General features: G+C 36.7%; 1 protein-coding gene across 1 annotated transcript in view; it reads right to left on the bottom strand.

Moving 5' to 3' along the window:
• The window catches only part of LOC111145846 (parathyroid hormone 2 receptor), a 90,742-nt gene that overhangs the window by 15,726 nt on the left and 50,591 nt on the right, over window positions 1-24,425 (bottom strand). Inside the window, exons 7-9 of the mRNA XM_022501120.1 lie at window positions 23,514-23,667; window positions 14,870-14,930; window positions 1,189-1,255 (exon numbers count right to left, since the gene is read on the bottom strand). Coding sequence (XP_022356828.1) covers window positions 1,189-1,255; window positions 14,870-14,930; window positions 23,514-23,667 — 282 coding nt within the window. The remainder of the gene's footprint in view (window positions 1-1,188; window positions 1,256-14,869; window positions 14,931-23,513; window positions 23,668-24,425) is intronic.

Below are 24,425 nucleotides of genomic sequence, written 5' to 3'. Positions count from 1 at the left end.
ATTGAAATGGGATCTAATTTGCTAAAGGGCTGTTTTAGCAAGGATACAAACTGGCTTCTCTAAAAGTCTTCTATATTTTCTTTCTCCCTATAAACATTTACTCAATGGCTTTTTGAAATGATGAGTCCTTTTCAAGCTTCTCTCTTTCTGTTTCTGCATTTTTCCTGTGAGATAAATAAGCTTTTCTCTGATTCTGGATCGATCCTACAAAACCTCAGTCCCATTAATAGTTGTCCCTCTGCCATGAAACATGGCAATATAATGATAAACCTGGTGATGCATTATGTTACAGAAAACAAAATGAGAAATGTGAGAAATTGGAGATCAAAGACCAAAAAAAAAAAATTTAGTTAAAAATTAGGCTGCTGCATTACTTTCAAGTGATTTAACAGTTAATATGGGAACATAAGTCCTCTTTTTAAGATGTTTATAATCTTGAATTAATACAAGTATAATTTCTTCATCAAACCATGGAGAAGCTAATGAGATAAAATCTTCAAGGGAAATTAAGAATAAACATTTTGGGGACTTGTATTAGACACGAAGAGTAAATTTGTTTTCTTTTACAACACACGTAATAATATGTAGGTGAAATACAACAGACAGAAAAGGTCTATGCAATATGCATTGTTTACTCCAGTCTTTTTCCCATGACCTATCCGACAGGGTTTATGGGTTATGTTTCCATACAGAATCATCTTAACTGCTTGGGGACGGTGTGCCAAGGGAGAGCTTTAGTCAATGCTTTATAATGAATCATACTATCATTTTTCTCTCTCTCAGTAATTCCTCCATTCTTTGGCTATTTGCCAACTTCTCCTGACCTACTACCAAGTGATCAGAACGTTAAAGTGAAGCCCTAATATAATGTATGCAAAGGGGAAAAGTTTTAGGACCTTCCAGCTCCTTGAACATGTAAATGTTCACAGATATTTTGAAGCCCCAGAATTGAACCCATGTGCTAGCTGATTAAAGGGAGGGTGTGTGCTTTATGTATGGATCTCAGTGTCACCCATGAATATGAGTATGATCCCCAGTCCAGGCTCTCCCAACAGCTATTGCTATAATGCAAGTCTCCTAAGCCTTTGTAGAACAACGTGAGAGAGGACACTTCCCCCTGGTTTTAGCAGCAGTTTAATTATGCACCCTTTTTTCTTTCTTTCCATCACATAAGCTTTTAACACTTACCCCAATAGCTGCTAAGATTGGGGCTTGGTAAATCCACTTGATGTTTCCAGAACTAAGTTCCCAGCATCTGAGACATGAAAAAGAACTTTCATGAATAAAGTGGCAAAGCAAATAGGCAGTGAGAATTAAGTAGCATTTAAGTTTTACTGAACATTCCAGTCCCAAGCTTTTGATTAAAAAATAAGTAGACAAAAAGAAATCTCATAAAACACCCAAACCAGTAAAAAATGTGTACTAAATGTGTTACTAAAACCAGTAAAAAAAAATGTGTAATAGGACCTAGTTTCTATACTATTAGCTATAGAAGATTATAAATATTATTTTCAGAGCCACAAAAAATTATTGTGTTTTAAATATGGTGCACAGGAGTACCTGAAAGATGGCAGAGGATCAGGGGACCCTATTTCAACTGGTCCCCTGAATTGATCTGGATATCTATCAGACCATTCTGAACACCCACTAAATCAGTCTGTGATGTAAGAAGATATATCTGAATCTCTACAAACAATATCTCAGGGAATTGGTCTCGAGGTATGAAGCAGGGAGCCGTGATTCAGTGGGCAGTTATTGGAAGATAAATGGAAGGGGGAGGGAGCATCTGGAATCCTGTACCTCTGGAGCACAAAAGCCTCCCTCTCTGGGGACCAGGCACAGACTCACAGACTGGTATTAGCAGGGAAAGGACTTTAGGGCAGCCCCCAGACTGAAACCTGGAGGTGCCGGGGTGGGGGCGGTGTTGGGGAGGGGCACGTGGGAACTGGAGGCAACTGGCGGTTTTAGAAGCACAAAGGGCAGAGATGTGCCTGGACCTGGAAGCAAGGGCTGGGAGTGCTGCTGTGGGGTGTACAACCCAGGATGCGGGTTTTAGCAGCACAAACAGAAGTGGCGAAGGTGTGACCTGGAGTGCTCACCAAACAGACAGATTTCTCTGTTGAGACAGAGGTTTGGATACAGTCACTTCTGCTCTGACTCTTGGCGGGGATGCAGAAAGCCGCCAGAGAAAGTTGCCAGAGAACAAAATCCCCCCAAAAGCAGTTTTCACTGAGCCCATTCCCCCCCAAAGAGGGCAGGGCAACTCCACCCAAATAGGGTTGCCTGAGTAGCAGCATGGCAGTCCCCTCTCCCAGAAGACAGGCTCAAAGAACAGGAGGCTGACAACCCTACGGTCCCTATGAAACAGGTGCATCCTGCTTGGGTTGTGGTCAATAATTTGGACTCTGTACATTCCCTCAATGACCCCTCAACAGAATGACTAAGAGGAGGAACTCCCAACATAGGAAAAACTCAGAGACTGTGATCTCTGCCACAGAACTAATGGATATGGATTTAAGCAAGATGTCAGAAATAGACTTCAGGGTAACAGTTATGCAGATAATAGCTAGGATGGAGAAAACAATTAATGACAACATAGATTCTCTAAGGGCAGAAATGAGAGCTGATCTGGCAGGACTCAAAAATGTTATCAATGAGACCTAATATAATCTAGACATTCTAACAGCTAGGGCAAGCTAGGCAGAAGAACAACTTAGTGATCTAGAAGACAAACTGATAGAAAAGAAGGAACAGGAGGAGGCCTGGAACAAATAGCTTAAAATCCATGAAAACAGAATTAGAGAAATAAATGATGCCATGAAATATTCCAATGTCAGAATTATTGGGATCCCTGAAAGGCTGTCAAGAGAGGACTAGAAGTTATATTTGAGCAAATTGTAGCCAAGAACATCCCTAACCTGGGGAATGAAACAAGAATTTGTGTCCGAGAGGCAGAGAGGACTTCTCCCAAGATCAAGGAGAAGAGATCAATGCCCCAGTATGTAACAGTAAAACGTGCAAATCTTAGAAACAAGGAAACCACCTCAAGGGCAGTTAGAAGGAAGATATTCATTACGTACAGAGGGAGGAACATGAGAATAATGTCAGACCTGTCCACAGAGACATGGCAAGTTAAAAAGGGCTGGCAAGACATAGGGTAGTAAATGAGAAGGACATGCAGCCAAGAATTCTTTATCCAGCAAGGCTGTCATTAAGAATGGATAGAGAGATAAGGAGCTTCCAGGACTGACATAAACTGAATGAATATGTGACCACTAAGCTGGCCCTGCAAGAAATATTAAGGGGGGGGTCTATAAGAGGAGAAATACCCCAATAATGATATAGAACTGAAATATACAGAGACAATCAAGGACTTCACGGGCAACATGATGACAATAAAATCATATCTGTCAGTAATCACTCTCAATGTGAACAGCCCAAGTGCTCCCATAAAACGGCACAGGATTGCAGATTGGATAAAAAGACAGGACCCATCCTTATGCTGTCTACAAGAGACTCATTTTGAACCTAAAGATACATCCAGACTGAAAGCGAAGGGATGGAGAGCCATGTCTCATGCCAATGGACCTCAAAAGAAAGCTGGGGTAACAATTCTCATATCAGACAAATTAGAATTTAAACCAAAGACTGTAGTTAGAGATACAGAAGGACACTATATCATTAAAGGGTCTATTCAACAAGAAAATCTAACAATTGTAAAAATTGTAAAAAAATTGTAAAAAATAAATTGTAAATATCTGCCCCCAACGTGGGAGCAGCCAACTACATAAGCCACCTGTTAACCAAAAAAAAGAGACATATTGATAATAATACATTAATAGTAGGAGACCTGAACACTCCAATTTCAGCAATAGACAGATGATCTAAGCAGAAAATCAACAAAGAAACGTGAGCTTTGAAGGACATGCTGGACCAGATGGACCTCAGAGATATATACAGAATATTCCACCCTAAAACAACAAAATACACATTCTTCTCAAGCGTACATGTAACTTTCTCCAGGACAGACCACATACTAGATCACAAATCAGATCTCAACTGATACCAAAAGATTGAGACTGAGACTATTCCCTGCATATTCTCAGCCCATAATGCCTTGAAACTAGAATTCAATCTCAAGAAAAAGTTTGGAAGAAATTCAAACACTTGGAAGCTACAGACCATCCTGCTCAAGAATGTTTGGGTCAACCAGGAAGTCAAAGAAGAACTTAAACAATTCCTGGAAACCAGTGAGAATGCAAACACATCGGTCCAAGACCTATAGGATATGGCAAAGGCGGTCCTAAGGGGGAAATACATAGCCATCCAAGCTTCCCTCAAAAAAATAGAAAAAAATAGAAAAATCCTGAATACACAAACTATCAACAACAAATTAAGCCTAACCCATACATAAGAAAGAAAATAATTAAGATTAGAGCAGAGATCAATGAATTAGAAATCAGAAGTATAGTAGAACAGATCAATGAAACTAGAAGCTGATCCTTTGGAAGAATTAATAAGATTGATAAACCACTGGCCAGACTTAAAAAAGAAAGGATCCAAATTAGTAAAATTATGAATGAAAGGGGAGAGATCATGACTAATACCAAGGAAATAGAAACAATCATTAAAAATTATTACCAATAGCTACACGGCAATAAATTAAGCAACCTGGAGGAAATGAATGCATTCCTGGAAAGCTATAAACTACCAAGACTGAAATAGGAAAAAACTGACAACCTGAATAGACCAATAACCAGTAATGAGATTGAAGCAATGATCAAAACCTCCCAAAATACAAGATTCTACAACCTGATGGAGTCCCTGGGGAATTCTACCAAGCAATCAAAGAAGAAATAATTCCTATTATCCTGAAGTTGTTTCAAAAAATAGAAACAGACGGAAAACTTCCAGACTTATTCCATGAGGTCAGCATTACCTTGGTCCCCAAACCAGGCAAAGACCCCCTCAAAAAGAAGAATTTCAGACCAATATCCCTGATGAATATGGATGCCAAAATTCTCAACAAGATCCTAGCTAATAGGAATCAATAGTACATTAAAAGGTTTATCCACCACAACCAGGTAGGATTTATCCTTGGGATGCAAGGGTGGTTCATCATTCACAAATCAATCAATGTGATGGAACATATTAATAACAGAAGAGAGAAGAACCACATGGTTCTCTCAGCTGATGCAGAAAAAGCATTTGACAAAATACAACATCCATTCCTGATTAAAACTCTTCAAAGTATAGGGATAGAGGCAACATTCCTCAACCTCATAAAATCTATCAATGAAAAACCCACAGCAAATATCATTCTCAATGGGGAGAAATAGACAGCCTTTCCATTGAGATGAGGAGCACAACAGAGATGCCCACTCTCGCCACTATTGTTCAACATAGTACTAGAAGTCCTAGCAACAGCAATCCGAAAACAAAAAGAAATAAGAGGCATTCAAATTGACAAAGAAGAAGTCAAACTCTCTCTCTCCGCAGATGACATGACACTTAATGTGGAAAACCCAAAAGACTCCACCCCAAAAGTACTAAAACTCATACAGCAATTCAGTAATGTGGCAGGATACAAAACCAATGCACAGAAATCAGATGCTTTTCTATACACTAACAATATAACTGTAGAAAGAGAAATTAAAGAATCAATTCCATTTACAATAGCACCAAAAACCACAAGATACCTTGGAATAAACCTAACAAAAAAAGGTAAAGGATCTATACTCTAGGAACTACAGAACACTCGTGAAAGAAATCAAAGAAGACACAAAAAGATGGAAAAACACTCCGTTCTCATGGATTGGAAGAATAAATAATGTTAAAATGTCTATCCTGCCCAGAACAATCTACATTTTCAATGCCATCTCAATCAAAATACCAATAGCATTTTTTCAAAGAGCTGGAACAAACAATCCTAAAATTTGTATGGAACTAGAAAAGACCCCAAATGGCCAAGAAAAAGAAAAACAAAGCTGGGGGCATCACATTGTCTGACTTCAAGCTATATTACAAAGCTACGATCACCAAGACAGCATGGTACTGGCACAAAAACAGACACATAGACCAATGGAACAGAATGGAGAGCCCAGATATGGACCCTCAACTCTATGGTCAAATAATCTCCAAAAAAGCAGGAAAAAATATACAATGGAAAAAAGACAGTTTCTTCAGTAAATGGTGCTGGGAAAATTAGACATCCATATACAGAAGAATGAACCTGGACCATTCTCTTACACCATACACAAAGATAAACTCAAAATGGATGAAAGACCTCAATGTGAGAAAGGAATCCATCAAAATCCTAGAGAAGAACATAGGCAGTAACCTCTTCGACATCAGCCACAGCAACTTCTTTCAAGACATGTCTCCAAAGGCAAGGGAAACAAAAGCAAAAATGTACTTTTGGGACTTCATCAAGACAAAAGTCTTCTGCACAGCAAAGGAAACAGTCAACAAAACAAAGAGGTAACCCACAGAACAGGAGAAGATATTTGCAAATGACACTACAGACAAAGTGCTGGTATCCAAGGTCTGGAAAGAATTCTCATACTCAACACCCAAAAAACTAATAATCAAGTCAAAAAATGGGCAGAAGACATGTAGAGATAGTATTCAAAAGAAGACACATGGAAAAAGTTTCATCATCATTAGCCATCAGGTAAATTCATATCAAAATCACATTGAGATACCACCTTACACCAGTTAGAATAGCAAAAATTGACAAATCAAAAAATGACCAATGTTGGAGAGGTTGTGGAGAAAGGGGAACCCTCTTATACTGTTGGTGGGAATGAAATTTGGTACATCCACTTTGGAAAACAGTGCAGTGGTTCCTCAAAAAATTAAAAATAGAGCTACCCTATGACCCAACAATTGCACTACTGGATATTTACCCCAAAGACACAGATGTAGTGAAAAGAAGACCCATATGTCTCCCAATGTTCATAGCAATATTCACAATAGCCAAACTGTGGAAAGATCCAAGATCCCCTTCAACAGACAAATGGATAAAGAAGATGTGGTTCATAATACAATGGAATATTACTCAGCCAACAGAAAGGATGAATATCCAACTTTTACATCAACATAGATGGGACTGGAGGAGATTATTCTAAGTGAAATAAGTCCCAGAGAAAGTCAATTATCATATGGTTTCACTTATTTGTGGAACGTAAGGAACAGCATGGAGGACAATAGGAGAAGGAAGGGAAAAATGAAGGCAGGGAAATCGGAGCGGGGAGGCGAACCATGAGAGACTCTAAGAAACAAACTGAAGGGAGGAGAGTGGAGGGATGGGTTAGCTAGTGATGGGTATTAAGGAGGGCACATATTGCATGGAGCACTGTGTTATATGCAAACAATTAATCATAGAACACTACATCAAAAATGAATGATGTACTGTATGGTGACTAACATAACATAATAAAAATAATAATAAATAAATAAATAAATAAATAAATAAATAAATAAATGTGGTGCACATGGAGGCACCTGAGTGCCTCAGTTGGTTGAAAGTCCAACTCTTGGTTTGGGCTCAGGTCATGATCTTGGGATTGTGGGATAGATCCCCATGTCAGGCTCCATGCCCAGTAAAGAGTCTTCTTCCCTGCTTCCTCTCCTTCTCTCCCTCCCTCCCCCATTCTTTCTCTCTCTGAAATAATCTTAAATAAATAAGTAAGTAAATAAATGTGGTGCACCTGATACTTCATTTTTCTTATCACAGGGAAGATAAAGTCCTCTTACTTCCAGAAGCTCCAACAATTTTATGCTATACTTCCACATGCTATAGAATACTGACAATAATGCAAATCATTCTTACCATCGAAATGCAATAGAAAGCTGACAGTAATGCAAATGATTCTTGTTGGTAGAAATGCAACAGAAAACTAGATGCAAATGATTTTTGTGCTTAGAAATGAAAACTAGCTGTGTTCAATGAAATGTGATTGATCATTGCCTTATGAATTATTGCATGTATTTATAAATTTATTTCAGGGTTCATTTTGCTAAACACAGGCATGTGATTTTTTAATTTCTTCTCTGAACAAGTTATAACATCTTACTGCTTCCCTTAATAATTAGTTTAAAAAAAATCTTTGACAAGTGCTCATTTTATATCTGCATAAAATCCATGATTTTATCTTTAAAAGTTCATTTTTAGCATTACTTAATAAAAACACCATGTAATTTATCTATTTGTTATGTTTATCTTCTGCTTCACTCCCACCCCAGCTAGAATTTAGTTTCCATATGAACAAGGATCATTGTTCTTATTTTCTGATGTATTTTATGTGCCTAGAAGAATACAAAGCATATAGGTAATCAAAAATATTTGTTAGATTGAACTGAATTCAAGGTAAGTTTGACTCAATCTCACTCAACCTGGTTTATGATGTAGTTTTCACACTGAAATAAATGCAACAGTATTGAGAAAAATTAGTTCCACTTGAAACTGTAATGTAGCTTTAAACAGTTGTACTTTGAAGATACATAAATAAAATCCTCCATTTCTTTCTCCTTAGACAAAACCTAGCATTGATTGTGGGAACAATAAATGAAATTTTATAAAGAAATTTTAGGGATATAATGGTAATTTTTTAATTCTAGATGATAAACTTATCAAGAAGTTACTTTTAAATTAATGAATAAATTCTGGATAATAGAAAGCTATTTCAATTATTCCTTGAAGGTAAAACACTTTCAGTAAATAGATAATGACTACATATTTTTACATTTTAATATTTTCATATAGGCAATACATTCTCATTTCAAAAATCAAACTGTATAAAAAGACAGCCATGGAGACATCTCAGTCCTTCCCACGTTCCTGTCTTCCTCGGCCCCTGTGTCTCTCCGTATAGGTAACATCTTTTATTACTTTATTTTACAAGCTTCTAGTGTTTTCTTATACAGATACAAATATTACCATCTTATTTTCCCCTACCCTACAAAAAATGCAATGTATACTCCATTCAGCAACTGGCTCTTTCCTTTTAATAGTGTATTTTTTATTTCTTTCCATATCAGTACCAAGACAGCTCAGTAGGACAGATTTCCTTTGGAAGGATGTACCACAGTTGAATCAACTAGACCTCAAAACCAAAATGTAATTCCGGTCCCACCACATTGAAATCTGCAAAGTCAATGGACTTGAAGTTTGCATAACATGGAAATATCAAAGACAGGGAAATTTTGCATTTGCACGTTATTAAACATTTTCTAGCATTCTTTGCACGCATCTATGCTTCACATTATTCAACTAGACAAGAAGGATAAAAGAGTGTTCCTGAGTTGTGCAGCACGTCTATCACATTACCCTAAAAATATTCTCTACTGTATAGAAAGTGGCATATATTATTGTATTAATATAAATTGAATACCGATTCACTAGCTATGACACTCCTGGATTCTGTAAATTTTCTTTTTGCTTTGGCATTTGGTATTATCTTCACAATCTTCTTTCTTTCCCTCAATAACATTTCATCATTGTGTCTCCTAAAACATTACAACTCAATTGCACAATTCCAGCTCGGCAAAATACTTATATTTGGAAATAGGTCAAAACCAGCTACCTCTAAAAACAGAAAAATCTTGACTTTGATAGTTTTCAATGTCAAAGCTTCAGATTTGCCCTTTGATATGAAAGGCAACTGAGATTTCAGAATTTTTTTTTAAAGGAAAACACTATCAATCCTTGTTTTTCATTAATTCTTTCCTATCCCAGCTCACACTGTGTTTGTTAACATGGCTCAGAAATTACCCTCTATTCAGACTTTGTAAATGAAATTTTAATGCTCTAGAAAATGCAGAAATGAAAGTCAGTAAAAATGCAGTTCTGAAAGGTAAGGATGAGGCACCCAGTTCTGCCTAGAAAGTAGAAACTCTCTACAGCCAGGATTAGGAATAGGAAATGCATGTTCTGCAGGAGGAATCCAGTGAAATGAACACTGCATTGTGTCCATAACTCACATTCTGAGAAGAGGAAGTACAGAAGTTCTGAGACCCTTGCAGATTTCCTAGATATGATAGAGGTTATCTTTTCTTGGTCCTTTGCATTACAGGACCCACCTTTCCTGTCATCATTCCATTTCCTTTGCATGAGCAGGGAAAAGGTAATGAGGTATCATATAGGGTGTTTCACTTTTGCAAGTAAAAGGAGAAACAAAAATACTCACTTTTTAAGCTCATTTGTCCAATCAAAACTATTCAACTTTCTTACCCTACCTAAGTCAAGTAACTTTTGATAGAATTTCAGAACTGTAAGACTTCCTTTAGACTTCAATATCACCTAGAATGTCTTCAAAACTGGATCTGATTTGCTTACCTCTAAATGGCCAGGATGCAGAGAAAATCAGAGTTCTAGCTTTGAAAGTCCAGATCAGAAAAAGAAGAATCTCAAATGTAAGAGATAGGAGCAGAGACCCCACCTGTCCTTTGGAGATGCTCCAAGCTCAAACTTTGTGACAGAGGGCTATATGTAGGTCAGATTACTCTCAAGAAAGCCCTCAAAAACTCTCTATCTAGAGAGAAGCTGAATTCCAAGAAAAATCAAATCAGGCAATTTTGAAATCATGCTATGTATGTGATAATACAGTTTTATTTTATATGCAAAATAAATATAAAATGACCTCTTAACCCAATTATCCTGCTCAGATCAGGGCACTATAGAATTCAAGATTTTATTCTGAGTTGGTATGAATAAATGTTTTGCACAGAGGAGTCAACATGATCTAACATCTTTAATTTTTTTACATTAACTCAACTGTTTTAGAGAAATATTCAGTATCAGTTGCATTTTTTAAGTATTATGTAGCTAAAGGAGATTCTTTGCCTCAAAAATAAACTTTTTTCCTTGAAAAATAATAATTTTTTCCTTGAAAATACATGACTATTAATGGTTTATGATTTAGTTCATAATTTTCAAGAAATAATACAAGATAACTAAGAAAACTAATTATCTAATTCAATATAAAATGCGTTTGTGTGGGGCGCCTGGGTGGCTCAGTGGGTTAAAGCCTCTGCCTTCGGCTCGGGTCATGATCCCAGGGTCCTGGGATCGAGTCCCGCATTGTGCTCTCTGCTCAGCAGGGACCTTGCTTCCTCCTCTCTCTCTCTCTCTGCCTGCCTCTCTGCCTACATGTAATCTCTCTCTGTCAAATAAATGAATAAAATCTTTTTAAAAAAATGCGTTTGTGAATATACTTGCTTGCATTCTGGGCTCAAGGCTCAGAATGTCTATTGAACGGATGAATGAGTCAAATTTGCTACAGGCTGTGAAGATGCAACCTGATATCTCTGGGTCTCATTTTATTCATCTGGCAAATGAGGGATTAAACCAAAAAAATGCCTTAGGATTTACATTCTCTAAAACTTCAAATGTAAGTTTTATGGTTCCACATCTCAGGTGAAAGTATATAGCATTATCTAGTACCTCTTTACTGACTCAACCCACCCCCCAAGAAATCAAATAGCAGACACTCTAATCTTCTTTGACATTTCCAGTATCATTGTACACGTATAGCAATGATGATATTGTTGATAATATTAACCCTCAACTATTAACCTAATGTTTGTATAGAAGCTGGGGTTTACAAAGTCTTTGCATAAATGGGCTTTCATCGGATTTTCAAATCTACCCCCAGCAGACTCAATCTTACTCACAGCCACGAATATTCCCATTTTACAAATGGGAAGGCTGAGACTGAAAGAAACTGCCACAATTAACGAATGGACGAGAAAACACATTTCCTAGTAACTCACAACTTGCATGAGTCAAACTTTATCTTTGCTCAATAGACACTTAGCAAATGGAGGAAAGTGGCAAAATAGATCCATAAGAACTAATTGGCAAGCTTTGGACAGTTCTCTATCGTAAAACAGAGAATTTCACTTGTGCCCATTTGTAATTCATAATTTTTTTTAATCTGACAGCTATAGATGAACATCTAGAGAAATAAGACAGTATGTAAGAAAGAAATTAATTATAGAATCTACATACAAAATGCTAAGGAATTTTATGAAGATTTTACATGGGGAAATAGCACCTTTGAAACACACTGAAGTGGTAGAGTACTTGTAGCTATGGCTTTCCTTTCTGAACACCATGAAAGGTGGATATAATTTTATCATGTGAATGAGAAAAACATGTGCTAGTAGACAATGCTGTATGCTTACATGCAGTACAAATGCACAAGCTTGAACTCATACCTAAATAAAAACTGTGAACTACTGAAAAGTCCAAGACAGGTGATGGACTATTTCTTATCAAGAGAGTAGGAAGAACTACAAGTGGTAGAAGGACAAAGAGTAGATAAAATGAAGGTAAGAAAAACTGTCCAGTGTACAATGGGCATTGTCCACCACGCCCTCCTCATTATCAGGGTTGTTTAAGCAACTGAAGGGTGAACAGCTGTCAGTGATATTGTAAAAGGAATCCCTCTTCAACACGCCTCCTCCACAGAAAATAAATACCAGTGATCTTAATAGAAACCTCTAGTCTGCCCATAGTATTTATTGAGTGCCTCTGGAACCTAACTGTCTAGAAAATTCCTTCTCTACTATTTGTGGCTGTGCAATGCCAGGTACAGTTTTTCTGGCCTCAGTCTCATAGGGTTGATAGGAAGTGCAAATAAGTTAATATTTGCAGAATCCTTAAAAAGTGTCTGGAATGTGGGTATCATTCAAAAATGTAGCTTCATCTTTGTTATTGCTTTTCTCCAACTTTCCGTCAGTATCCTGGCAATGATCTTTATACAATGCAAATTTGTTGTCATGATCACTGAAAAAAAATGCCAAAAAATCCTAGTATGACCTATAAAGATCTGGAAGATCTGGCCCCCATCTCTTCTCCAGCTTCATTTATAAGCTCTAATTTTAGCAGAATCAAGGCTCCATGGACTTGATAGGATAAATATCATCAGTTAAGATTAATGAAAGGATAAGTCCTGCTTTCTAATGGAATAACAATAAACAAAAAACATTATTTTTTATCAGACATTATGTATAGGTATAAATTAATGAAATAATTAAATGAATAATACTTGTTAATAAGTATTTAGTATTTACTATTCCAAACCCTATAGTGTTTTATGTACAATATCTCATTCAATCTTACAACACTCTTGTGAAGTGAATATTCATTTTATCTGTATTTGATCAATGAAAAAACCAAGGCTCAGAGAGGTCAGGTAGGGCATCTGTTGTCAGAGAACCAAGAAGTAGCCGAACAGGCCAGTGAGTTACTTGCACCTGAACCCCTTTCTCATCATGTTCCCATTTAGTGCCTACTAGCTGCCAGGCTCTGTGCTGTGTTTTGTCTATATTAATGTAATTCATACATTATTATCTCTGCTTTAAACTAAGGAATGGGCATACAAAAAGGTCATGTGTGTTTCCCGTGGTCCCAAAACTAATAGCTGGACCAAGATTTGAACTCAGGTCTGCCTTAGTCTAAAAAAGCATCTTTAACTATCATCCAGCATCACTGCCCTATACTTTAAAATTCTGCTTTCGGGGTGCCTGGGTGGCTCAGCTGGAAAAGTGTCTGCCTTGGGCTCAGACTGTGATGCCAGGGTCCTGGGATTGTCATGTTGGGCTCCCTGCTCAGCGGGGAGCCTGCTTCTCCCTTTCCTCCTCGCTTGTGCTCTCTCTCACTGTCTCTGTTTCTCTTTCTCCCAAATAAATCAATAAATAAAATTTTTAAAAATAAAATTCCTCTTTAAATGAACCCCAGTCTACTTGAAAATCCTATTGAATCACTAGGATGGATTCCAATTCTAATGTGCATTTGTTTTCTTTTCTGAAAACATTTAATTGTGCTATAGAAGACCAAAAAAAAAAAAAAAATGGGATGGATGAAACCCATAGTTTGCATCAAATTCAACTAAATAGGTAATAAGTGGACCCCATGCATGTTAAACATAAGTATAACTAGACACTAAATATTCATGATACACCTGGGGCACCTGGGTGGCCCAGTCAGTTAAGCCTCTGATTCTTGGTTTCAGCTCAGGTCACAACCTCAGGGCAGTGAGATCAAGCCCTGCATTGGGCTCCATGCTAAGTGCAGAGTCAGCTTGAGATTCTCTCCCCCCCTCTCTCTGCCTCTCCCCCCAACCGCATCTCTATCTTTCTTAAAATAAATAAATAAAATCTTAATAAATAAATAAACACTCATGATACACCAAATATATGAGGCACAAAATATTCCCTGATACACAGGAAGTGCTCAATATTCTTAACATCTTAATTCAGCCACTGATTGGTGAAACCCATCCCACATATCCTTTGCCCAAGAAACACAAATAAAACCCAAAGCTGTTTAGCAGGCTAACTAGCAAGCTATAGCTACAACCAGGCATACTTGCCTCCCAAAATATGAAAAAGCAAATGTGTGTCATTGGCCCAAGGCACCTTCTGTCTGTGGGTCTCCTTGCTGCAATCTCATATCTGGGCTTCATACCCACACCATGAAGTGGGGAAAACTGATGTGGCACAGATCTGAAAATTGCCCATCCTGGGAATCAGGTGGTGTGGTCCTTCCACATGCTTACATCATATCCTGTGATAACTTAACCATCTCCTTCCCCTTGCTTCTCACAATATATTTTTAAATATTATAAACCAGTGAGGTCAAGCATCCTCATCTGGTCTGTGAGTCCTTCTGTCCCATGACCTCTGGGATTGGATAGCTTACTGGTAATGTATCAAAGGCTACAATCATATCAAGGTATTTCTACATAACATCCCTGAGAGGACATGGGATCAACAACAGCAGCAAGTGTCAGTTCCAGGCAGGAAAACTGAGTCTTGAGAAAATCGGAGGTGCTCTCTTTACCTCTCCTTTTTCACTCACCTTGCATCAGCCAGAGCTGCTCGTGCCACAGCCCAGGCCACAGCAAATGCTGCTGGGAACCCTGCAATCAAAAAAGGATTCAGAGACCATATTTAAGATTAAGGGAATTTTTTAATCTCATACTCAACACACATAAGAATATACTATTAAAAGTTGAAAGAGAGGGGCACCTGGGTGGCTCAATGGGTTAAGCCTCTGCATGAGCTCAGGTCATGTTCTCAGGGTCCTGGGTTCCAGCCCCACATCAGGCTTTCTGCTCAGCAGGGAGCCCGCTTCCCCCTCTCTCTCTGTCTGCCTCTCTGCCTACTTGTGATCTCTCTCTCTCTCTGTCAAATAAGTAAATAAAATCTTTAAAAATAATTAATTAATTTAAAATTTAGAAAGTTGAGAGAGAAAAACAGATATGAAAAATGTTGATATATCAACGAGAAATTCCACTTAATTTTCATCTTGTCCATTCAAAAAAATGAGCAGGTACCTTGCTGTCATTTGTTCCTGAAAGTCTAAAGATTGAAGGTTGGGCCCAATTTTCCCTTGAGGGATAGATCCCTCAAGCTATACCGGGAGGGGAGAAAAGTTACTGGGGCCAGAAGCAGGCAGTAGTTGGAGCACTGGACTTGACTCTTGCCACTCTGACAGCTACAGGCTTTCAGGGAGGAGTGAAGAAACATGACAGACTTCATGAGAAGCAGCAGGGAGGCTGTCGTTTTAAAAAATTAGAACTTAGCCATTCTAAAAGAAGCTATATTGAGAAGTTACAAAACTGAAAAGTTTTGATCAGTTTAGCCTCTTCTTTTTGAGGGGTTCATATTGGCTGAAGACAAACATTCACATGCATTTAGACCAAGGGGTGCCTGCTACATGAGTCTGGTGAATTGAGTGTGAGATATGTATCCCTCATAAATGTTAAACACCTTGTGAGCTTGTAACATCAGATCTATTACATAGACTTTCCACAAGCCTGAAAAGGCCACCTATGGTAAAGGCTGATTGTTCAGTTCATGTTATAGTTGATAAGACTCTGACAGCACACACAAAAAAATCACAAATCATAGCTTCTGTGGAACACAGCAAAATAGGACCAAAGGATTTAATGGACAACTTCTCATTCTGTGGAATTTATGAAAGTAGTTAAAAGAAAGGAAAGAGAGAGCATTATGGAAACATTGCAAACGTTAAGAAGCACCTTAAAAGGGAGAGAAAAATGTTAATCTAACTTAGAACATTTTTTACTAAACACAATATTAAATTATTTCCTTTTAAAAACACACTTTCAATTTTTCAAATAATCTTATTTTAGCAAAAAGTGAAAAAGAATAGATTAAGATGTAGGAAAATTCTATTAAAAGTGAAAACAAGATGATACCCTGCAATAGAAAATTTTTGGCCTTCTCAGTGATCATCTAATTGAATTTAACCTCAGCCTGCCAGCGTGGCTATTAGATTTTATGATTCCATGTTCAAATTTTATTTGTTTGCTAGAACATCTGAATTTCAAACATCATTTTGAAAATGCTCAAATTCTATGAGAATTGGAAATTGTTTTTGTCAAAATAGATCTACTTAGGGATGCCGGGGTATGCTCAGTTGGTTAAGCATCTGCCTTCAGCTCAGCTCATGGTCCCAGAGTCCTAGAATTGAGTCTTACATCGGGGTTCATTGCTCAGTGGGGAGCCTGTTTCTCCCCTGGCTGCTACTCCCCCTACTTGTGCTCGTTCTCTCTCTCTTTCTTTATGGCAAGTAAATAAACAAAATATTTTAAAAAACAGATCTACCCAATTCTAGTTATTCCTTAAGTTCAGTTCACATATTTTATCTATCTTTCTATCCATCTCTGTATCTACCCACCTACCTATCCATCCATCCGTCCATCTATCCCATAACCATTTATTAAGTGCCTAGGTATGTGTCAAGGATTACTCTACTTTCAGAAGATAAAACAATAAACCAGCAATATCCCTATTTTTCTGAAGCATATGCTGGAAGGAGATGCAAAACTAATAACATAACTTTGGTTATCAATCAGCACTATGAAGAAAAAACAAGAATGATGTTGTATAATGCAGTAGAGTTCCTTCTGATACAGTGGTTCAAAAAGTCCTGATGCATCTCCCTTTACTCTTCTGCTGCTTTGACTATCTTTAGTCTTGATCAGAATTTTCACATTTTCTCATTTATAGGTCTTTATCTTTTGCTTCCTTTACAATCTCCCAATCAAGCAATTTCCTGTGTGGTGTTCTATACACATTGATCAAGGGTCCTTGAGTTGGAATTCTGTTTTAGATGATAATTATAACAAATACCTTATATCAGATACCATGTCTTAATGAAATTACTTTTCTCATCATCTTGGAAGACTTCCACTCACAAAACTAGCACAGAGGCAACCATGGATGAAAACGAATTGAAACCACTCTGGGATTTAAAGATTTTTTTTAAGATTTTATTTATTCATTTGGCAGAGAGAGACACAGCAAGAGAGGAAACACAAGCAGGGGGAGTGGAAGAGGGAGAAGCAGACTTCCCACTGAGCAGGGAGCCCTATGTGGGGCTCAATCCCAGGACCCTGGGATCATGACCTGAACCAAAGGCAGACACTTATTGACTGAGCCACTCAGGTATCCCTTAAGGATTTTTGATCACCAATATTAGAATCATATTATTACATAATTGAGAACACATAAATATAAGGGGAAATTTTTGGAAATTTAGATGTTATTTTAAATTTAAATATTAATTTGAGTAAATTTAATGTAAATTTGAATGTTAATAAATGTATTTACCTTGAGAACTGAGTAATCTTCATAAAATGTCAGTATAAATAAGTGACTCTGAGAGGGATGCAATCTTTAGACTAAAAATAAACAGATGTGGGTTCTTGTGTGGTTCCATTACTACTCTTCGTTAAAATGAAATTTTGGACTAACTAATAGTAGTTAAAATGTGTTAGCAATTAAACCCTTCCTTCACATAAAACTTAGCAGCAGCCAACTGCATAAAACAGAAATGCTCTGAAGTCAAAGATCATGAATAGGATCTTCTCACCTTGGTTTATGTAGTTTCATCTTGTTTTGGATATTTCAGAAGCTTCATAGAACCATACCTTAGCCTTACCCTCTTCCTGTGGTCCTTACTGTAGTATTGTAAAATCACAAACTGATCATAAAGTATAAAGTTAGACCTAAAAAGTAGACACCCATCATGACATAGGATGCCTAGCTTTGCTAAACACATACAGTATCTTACCAACCAGAAACCTTGATTCCCCTAGGAATCCATCTGTATTGACTGCTCAGACACAAAACTCTAGGTTAGGCTTCCAGTTCCCTCACTACTCATCATAGAATGCTGGAGTCAATACCCATCACCTGTGTTTCATCCTTTAAGGAACCCAGAAGTACCTCTATATGATTTTGGCAATATTGTTCTCAACTTTCTAAGCCAATACTGAAGGAGTACATCTCTCTTTCAGGAAAATTGCAAAGCCTTTGAAAGTCTTTCATTGCTACAAAGAAGAGGGTCTATTTATAAAACTTTAGAAGAGCTACCTCCTCCTGAGATGGAATTGCTATAGGAAACAAAAGAAATATTTTAAATATGTATCTAATTTATAATCCAAAAAAAATACTCTAGAATAGAGTAAGGCATTGTGGGAAAGGACCAGTCTAAAACAGAAGAGCTACAATAAAAAAGAAAATGTTTACTGAATTAAATATGGCCAGTGGGCAGAAACTGTAAAAGATCAAATTGATGGAGATGAAGTGAAATCTTGAAACCAGGTGAACTCAGTGAGATAAATCTACATAACTACTACAAATATAAATCTAAATGTGACTATAATTTGTTTTATTTTAAAGAGGTAATAATTTATATAATCTTAAATGGTTAGGAATAAAACCCCAAAACACATCTAAAAAGTTTGGGGGAAAATGATAAGCAGAGAGATTCAAATTCTGTATCTTTCATAAAAGTAGGGCTGAAATATTGATCTTTTATTGACTCTAATTGTTATTGACTCTAATTTTATTGACTCTAATTGACTCTAATTGTTTATTGACTCTACCTTCAGTAGAACTAGTAATGGTATTAAAAATCATGAGGGAAGAGAGAAATAGCTTTCCTAGGTTTTTAAATTTTGTTTGAAGCCAATGGAAGATTTTTAATTGTGTAAAGGTATTATATTGACTATCCTAAATAATTTTTTGGAGAACAGATCTTATAAATCAAATATTTTGAATGTAATATGTATGATCAGAATAGGCAAACACAAAACAAAATAACCTACTGGGTCAGACTGCATGCTTATTGTGTGCAGAGACTTCAACACATATCTCTGTGTTTCAATTACATTACTGCCAACTGGATAATCAAAAAATATTTGCTGAATTGAGATCACCTGATACAGAGATAATGAAACTGGACATGTAGCATCTCCTGATTATTTTCAGAGACTACAGCATATGAAAATATTCTATAGGAAAGCTTGGCAACAGAGACATGACTACACAGTATAATCAGGGTAGGTGATCTTATATGATAATATGTACATTCTGGCATTTTATCTGAGAGCTGAAAATTAAGAATGGTTGCTAATATAGAGGTAAATTACCACATTAAGGATAAAGAAATAAGACTGACACCTTTCAAATATAAAATTAAATATATAGAAAAAATAATGCATGCTTGGAAGAAAATGGAACCAAGAATAAACTGCCTTATTTATGAGAAAATTGAGGCAAGAAGAGGGAAAATTAAGAACATGGTTGATTGAAAGAAAAACAGAGTCATCATTGGAATTTGCCTTTACTCCTCTATACATTTGTTTTGTGATGAAGATGTGTAAAAACAGTTATTTTAAACATTTGCCTCCAATTTATTAATGATCAGATATGGCATCTTCTCCTCTTTAGATTGTAATTTCCTTCCCATCCAATTTATTCTTAAGAATCAGCAAAATCAATGTAAATATTATAGCTCCACATCACTATAATGGGAATAATAAAGCTCTATTTATTTAGCTGAAGAGAGTTTAACGTTATCATGATTGGGTCCAATGAGTAACAAAGGAATCCAAGCAAGGTCTCTTCTCCAGTGAAGCCAATAAATCACATCATTGGAAGAAAGTGTGAAATTGGATTCACTATAAATTACTCTAGCAAAGAATCATGCAAAGCAGCTATAATGTTTTTGATCATTGTTTTTCTTAATGGAATCTAGAAAAATGATCAGAAATCTTTTGATTTCTAAATCAGATGATATTCTAAATAGAATGTCAGTGCTAAGGGGAAAATAGTCTATTAATCAAATAGACTTAGGTATTGAATTCATTAAATAGTAGCTGCATTTAAGTAATGGAGTTTTTTTAAAGATTTTATTTATTTATTTGAGAGAGAGAAAGAGCACATGTGCATGCACTCTTGTGAGTATGGGAAGGGGCAGAGTCAGAGAACCTCAAATGAGTATGGAGAACTCCAAAATGACTATGGAGCCTGTATGGGGCTCAAGGAAAGACTCACCGGGGGCTCAACCTCAGGACCCTGAGATCATGACCTAAGCAGAAACCAAGGGTTGGACTCTTAACAGACTGAGCACCCCAACAGTGGGGAGATATTCTTTAAAGAGTATTACTATAGTTATATGCACCCTAGACTAGAACATTTTTTTAATGGAGTTGCAAACAGAGATTCAGAAGGTAGATCAAATGTGGAACCATAATTCTCTAAAGATTGGTTATCAGTGTTTTAGATTGTGCTTAATTGTGTGTGATACAGCACATGTAAAATGTTTTTCAAAGCAAGCTTCCATAGGAGGCCTACTTGCTTTCATGTTTGTTCCTAAACCATTTGATGAAAAGACCACTTCAAGTAACGATGCTTATCTACTGTAGTCATCATTCCAATGCCAAAGTTCTTATGAGCAAATCAATAAATTTGTATAGGAAGGGAAGAAATTCATATTCGTGTCGAACCCACTGAACTTTTTTAAAATTCTGTTTTTTTTTCATAGAAAGGTCTGAAAAATAACTTCGCAGGTTAAGTGAGACAAACTCCTGACTTTAAAGAGGAACAGACTGAGTAACAGAGGATGTGAAGAACAAAGGCAAAAGGAAATGCAGATAAAATTAAACTTCTTTATAACCTGGAGCTCATTGACAAATACTTGAGGCAGGCAGAATATGACATTCCTCCAGGAACTCCCAACTGTTTTAATGTTAATGTCTTGCTAGAGGGAAAAAAACAACCTTAGCTTGACAATAGCTAGCACCCCCCATCCTATAAGTCTTTTTTTTTTTTTAAGATTTTATTTATTTATTTGACAGACAGAGAGCACAAGTAGGCAGAGAGGCAAGCAGAGAGAGAGGCGGAAGCAGGCTCCCTACTGAGCAGAGAGTCCTGATGCAAGGCTTGATCCCAGGACCCTAGGATCATGACCTGAGCGGAAGGCAGAGGCTTAACCCACTGAGCCACCCAGGCACCCCCCACCCCCATCCTAGAAGTCTTATTTAGCATATGAAAATCCTTCTGGAAATTTCGTCTTTACTTCCCCCACCTCCAAAAAGTATAGAATCAATTGCACTTCACAATTCCAGAACAGTTCTTTCTGCCCAGTAGTCCTGTCCCAGAGCTTTCATAAAAACATCCTTTTGCACTTAATAATGTCTCAAGAATTCTTTCTTGACCATTCACTCAGGAACCTCACTTCAAATCACATCAATAGAGACCAAGTAAGAGTTCTGGGGGAGTTGGCTATCAAACCAGTAAGTACAGAGAGAAAAAAAAGGAATTTATTATGTATGACCAGTGGTGTAGAAATCTAAAATATAAAATGTAACTCGGACAAATGTCTACATTCATTGTTGAATTTTCTATCAACACCTTTATCAACTTCTAGTAATTATATTGGTACACAGATATAATTTTGATTTAAAGGCAAACTACCAAAAACTGTTCAGAAAATTTCCTAAGTACCTAAAAAGTAAAATATCCTTTTCATTTTTTTTTAGCAACTGCTAGTCAAAGGGAAAGCTTCAAAAAAGACAAGCTGCCTTCAGAAATAAAGTTTTATTCACAATAATCATTTCATAATAAATGAAATGTCATAGTAAATGGACCCTTTGTTTTCTTAAATAGACCTGCTAGTTATTCATTAACTAGCAGAACATTCAATGTTCCCTACTTCACATTTTCAAATGTTAAAAAAAAATATTAAAGCCAAACAAGCAAGGAAATCTGACTTTGGAGGAGGGGAAAAAAAAGCCCTTCAAATTTAATCTTGAGCTGCTCAGTTAATTTTTTTTTAATATGCTGAGCACCTTATAACGTGGGTATTAAAATAACAATAGAGATCTGCAATTGTTGATCATGAGTCTTCTTAATTGTAACTACATATGAGTTTCAATTTCTCTTAAATTTGAACAAGCAACATCCTTTTCCCCATGTCCTGTTGAGTTAATGCCTAGTCCAGTGTAGTGCTGAGAAGGCATTTTTGGAATGTGAGATAAATATCCTCTTTTTTTTAAAGTACTTTTGCAGAAAGTAATCTGCATCATTTCCTTTCAAAAGACATGATAAGTCTGCATAATTAGTTGGTAATTTGTATCTTTAAATGCAGTCAAGATGATCTTATAAATTCCTTTATGGAATTCTCATCATACAATCTAAAAATGTAAATCAACATTCATTACTATAGCTTCGAAATTTAAATATCAAAATATTTAAGATGAAATTATTGCCAAATCAGGACATTGACATAAGATATGAGCATAGCAGTTCTAAATGTGTATGGTGAACAATGTGTTCTTTTATATTTCTACCAAAGAATTCTCTCAAGAATCTGACCTAAGAACACTAACCATAAGTTAAAGATGGAAAGTTTGTTACTACTGGGAGGATTGTAGACTTGATCTTAATAATCTTCCCCAATGAACAGTGGAAGAGAAAGAAGATATAAAGGTAAAATGGAGAGATTTCAGGAAAATGGCTGAAAGTATGTTAAGGATACATGATACAGGAAAATGCTGAGAATTCAGGACAAAGTCAAGAAAGAGTTCTTGAGTTGTGTTTGGTAGAAAAGGTTGTTTTATTAAAGCAAGGGGACAGGACCCGTGGGCAGAAAGAGTGGCACTTGGGTTGTGATGGGCATGTGACTGTATACTTTCAAATTGGGAGGGGGTTAATGCTAGCATAAGTCCCTAAGGAATTTTGGAAACAAGGTTTCCAGGACCCTGTGGAGCTAGCTATTGTTAAGAAAAGGTCGTTTTTTACCGTATAGTAAAAGCTCAGTTCTGAGACACTTCAGATGTGTGTCAGTGGGCCATATGCTAGAAGGATGATTGCTAACATGTACCTGATGGGTAGGGATAAAGGAAGTTTCCAAAGGAATTTTTATATGTTAAAGAAGACTTACTGGATCTTGGAGGTCAGCATAATGTTAAGCTAAGATTGCCTTTTGCCCTTAGCAAATTGTCAACATTGAGGCACCTGAGATCCTAGAGGAATGTCACTCTTCTTGTTTCCAGTGCTTGTCAATGGGCTGTACATAGTAAGGACATTTAATTTTTTCTTTTGTTTTTGTCTCTCACATCAGTAGGTTTAAGATAAATCCATAATACAGTTTAAAAAGAAAAGGAATATAAATACCTTACCCCAGCCTATCAAGATGAAACCCCACAGGTATTTGGTGTCCGAAAAGAATGCCACAAAGATTAGACTATGCAGGTAGAGACCTTCCACCAAGATCCAATAGTAATTTGTAGCCAAGAAGTAAATGAACATAACAACAGCAATCTTGCACCCAATCTGTTACAAATAAACCAGAATTGCATCATATTAGAACTCAATTATACTACATGAAACATCAGACCATGAAAAAGTAGTTCTGTATTTCTTTTTTATGATCTGTTTCCTGTCTATAGGCAAGCCAAGACTGTTGAATGAGACCAGAACAAAGTTATTTTAAGACAGCATCTCTAAAACTATCAACTCGATTCTATTTTTAAAGTAAGTTTTCCTTTAGAAGTTACCAAAAAATCACTTTTCCTTGATTTTTCCTGTTTATGAAAATAATACTTGAATCGCCAGAGAAAATTAGGAAAGTACAGAAAAGCATAAAGAAGAAATATTAACCATTATTCTACCATGACTTTATTTTATTCTCATCTTTTTTCTGCCCCAAAAGTCAATGGCTAAAATAATACACATTTACTACATCTTATGAACCCATGCATTGGCTAGGTGATTCTGTTGATCTAGGCCAGGCTCTGCTAATCTTGAGAGCTCACTCCCAGAGCTCTACCCCTCACTGCCACACTATCACTCCCACTTCTGTTCTATTGGATAAAACAAGTCACAAAAACCAGCCCAGAATCAGAATCAGCAGGGACTACAAAGTTACAGGGCAAAAGCCAAAGCCAGAGAAAGGGCATTAATTCATACCATCAAGACATATAATCTATTAAGCCCAGAATCAGAATCAGCAGGGACTACAAAGTTACAGGGCAAAAGCCAAAGCCAGAGAAAGGGCATTAATTCATACCATCAAGACATATAATCTATTA

This window comes from Enhydra lutris, unplaced genomic scaffold (genome assembly GCF_002288905.1).
Source record: "Enhydra lutris kenyoni isolate GAN:26980312 unplaced genomic scaffold, ASM228890v2 scaffoldscaffold1, whole genome shotgun sequence".
In the NCBI taxonomy this organism is placed as follows: domain Eukaryota; kingdom Metazoa; phylum Chordata; class Mammalia; order Carnivora; family Mustelidae; genus Enhydra; species Enhydra lutris.
Note: the sequence above shows the minus strand (reverse complement) of the source record. Positions and strands in the feature narration are given on the sequence as shown.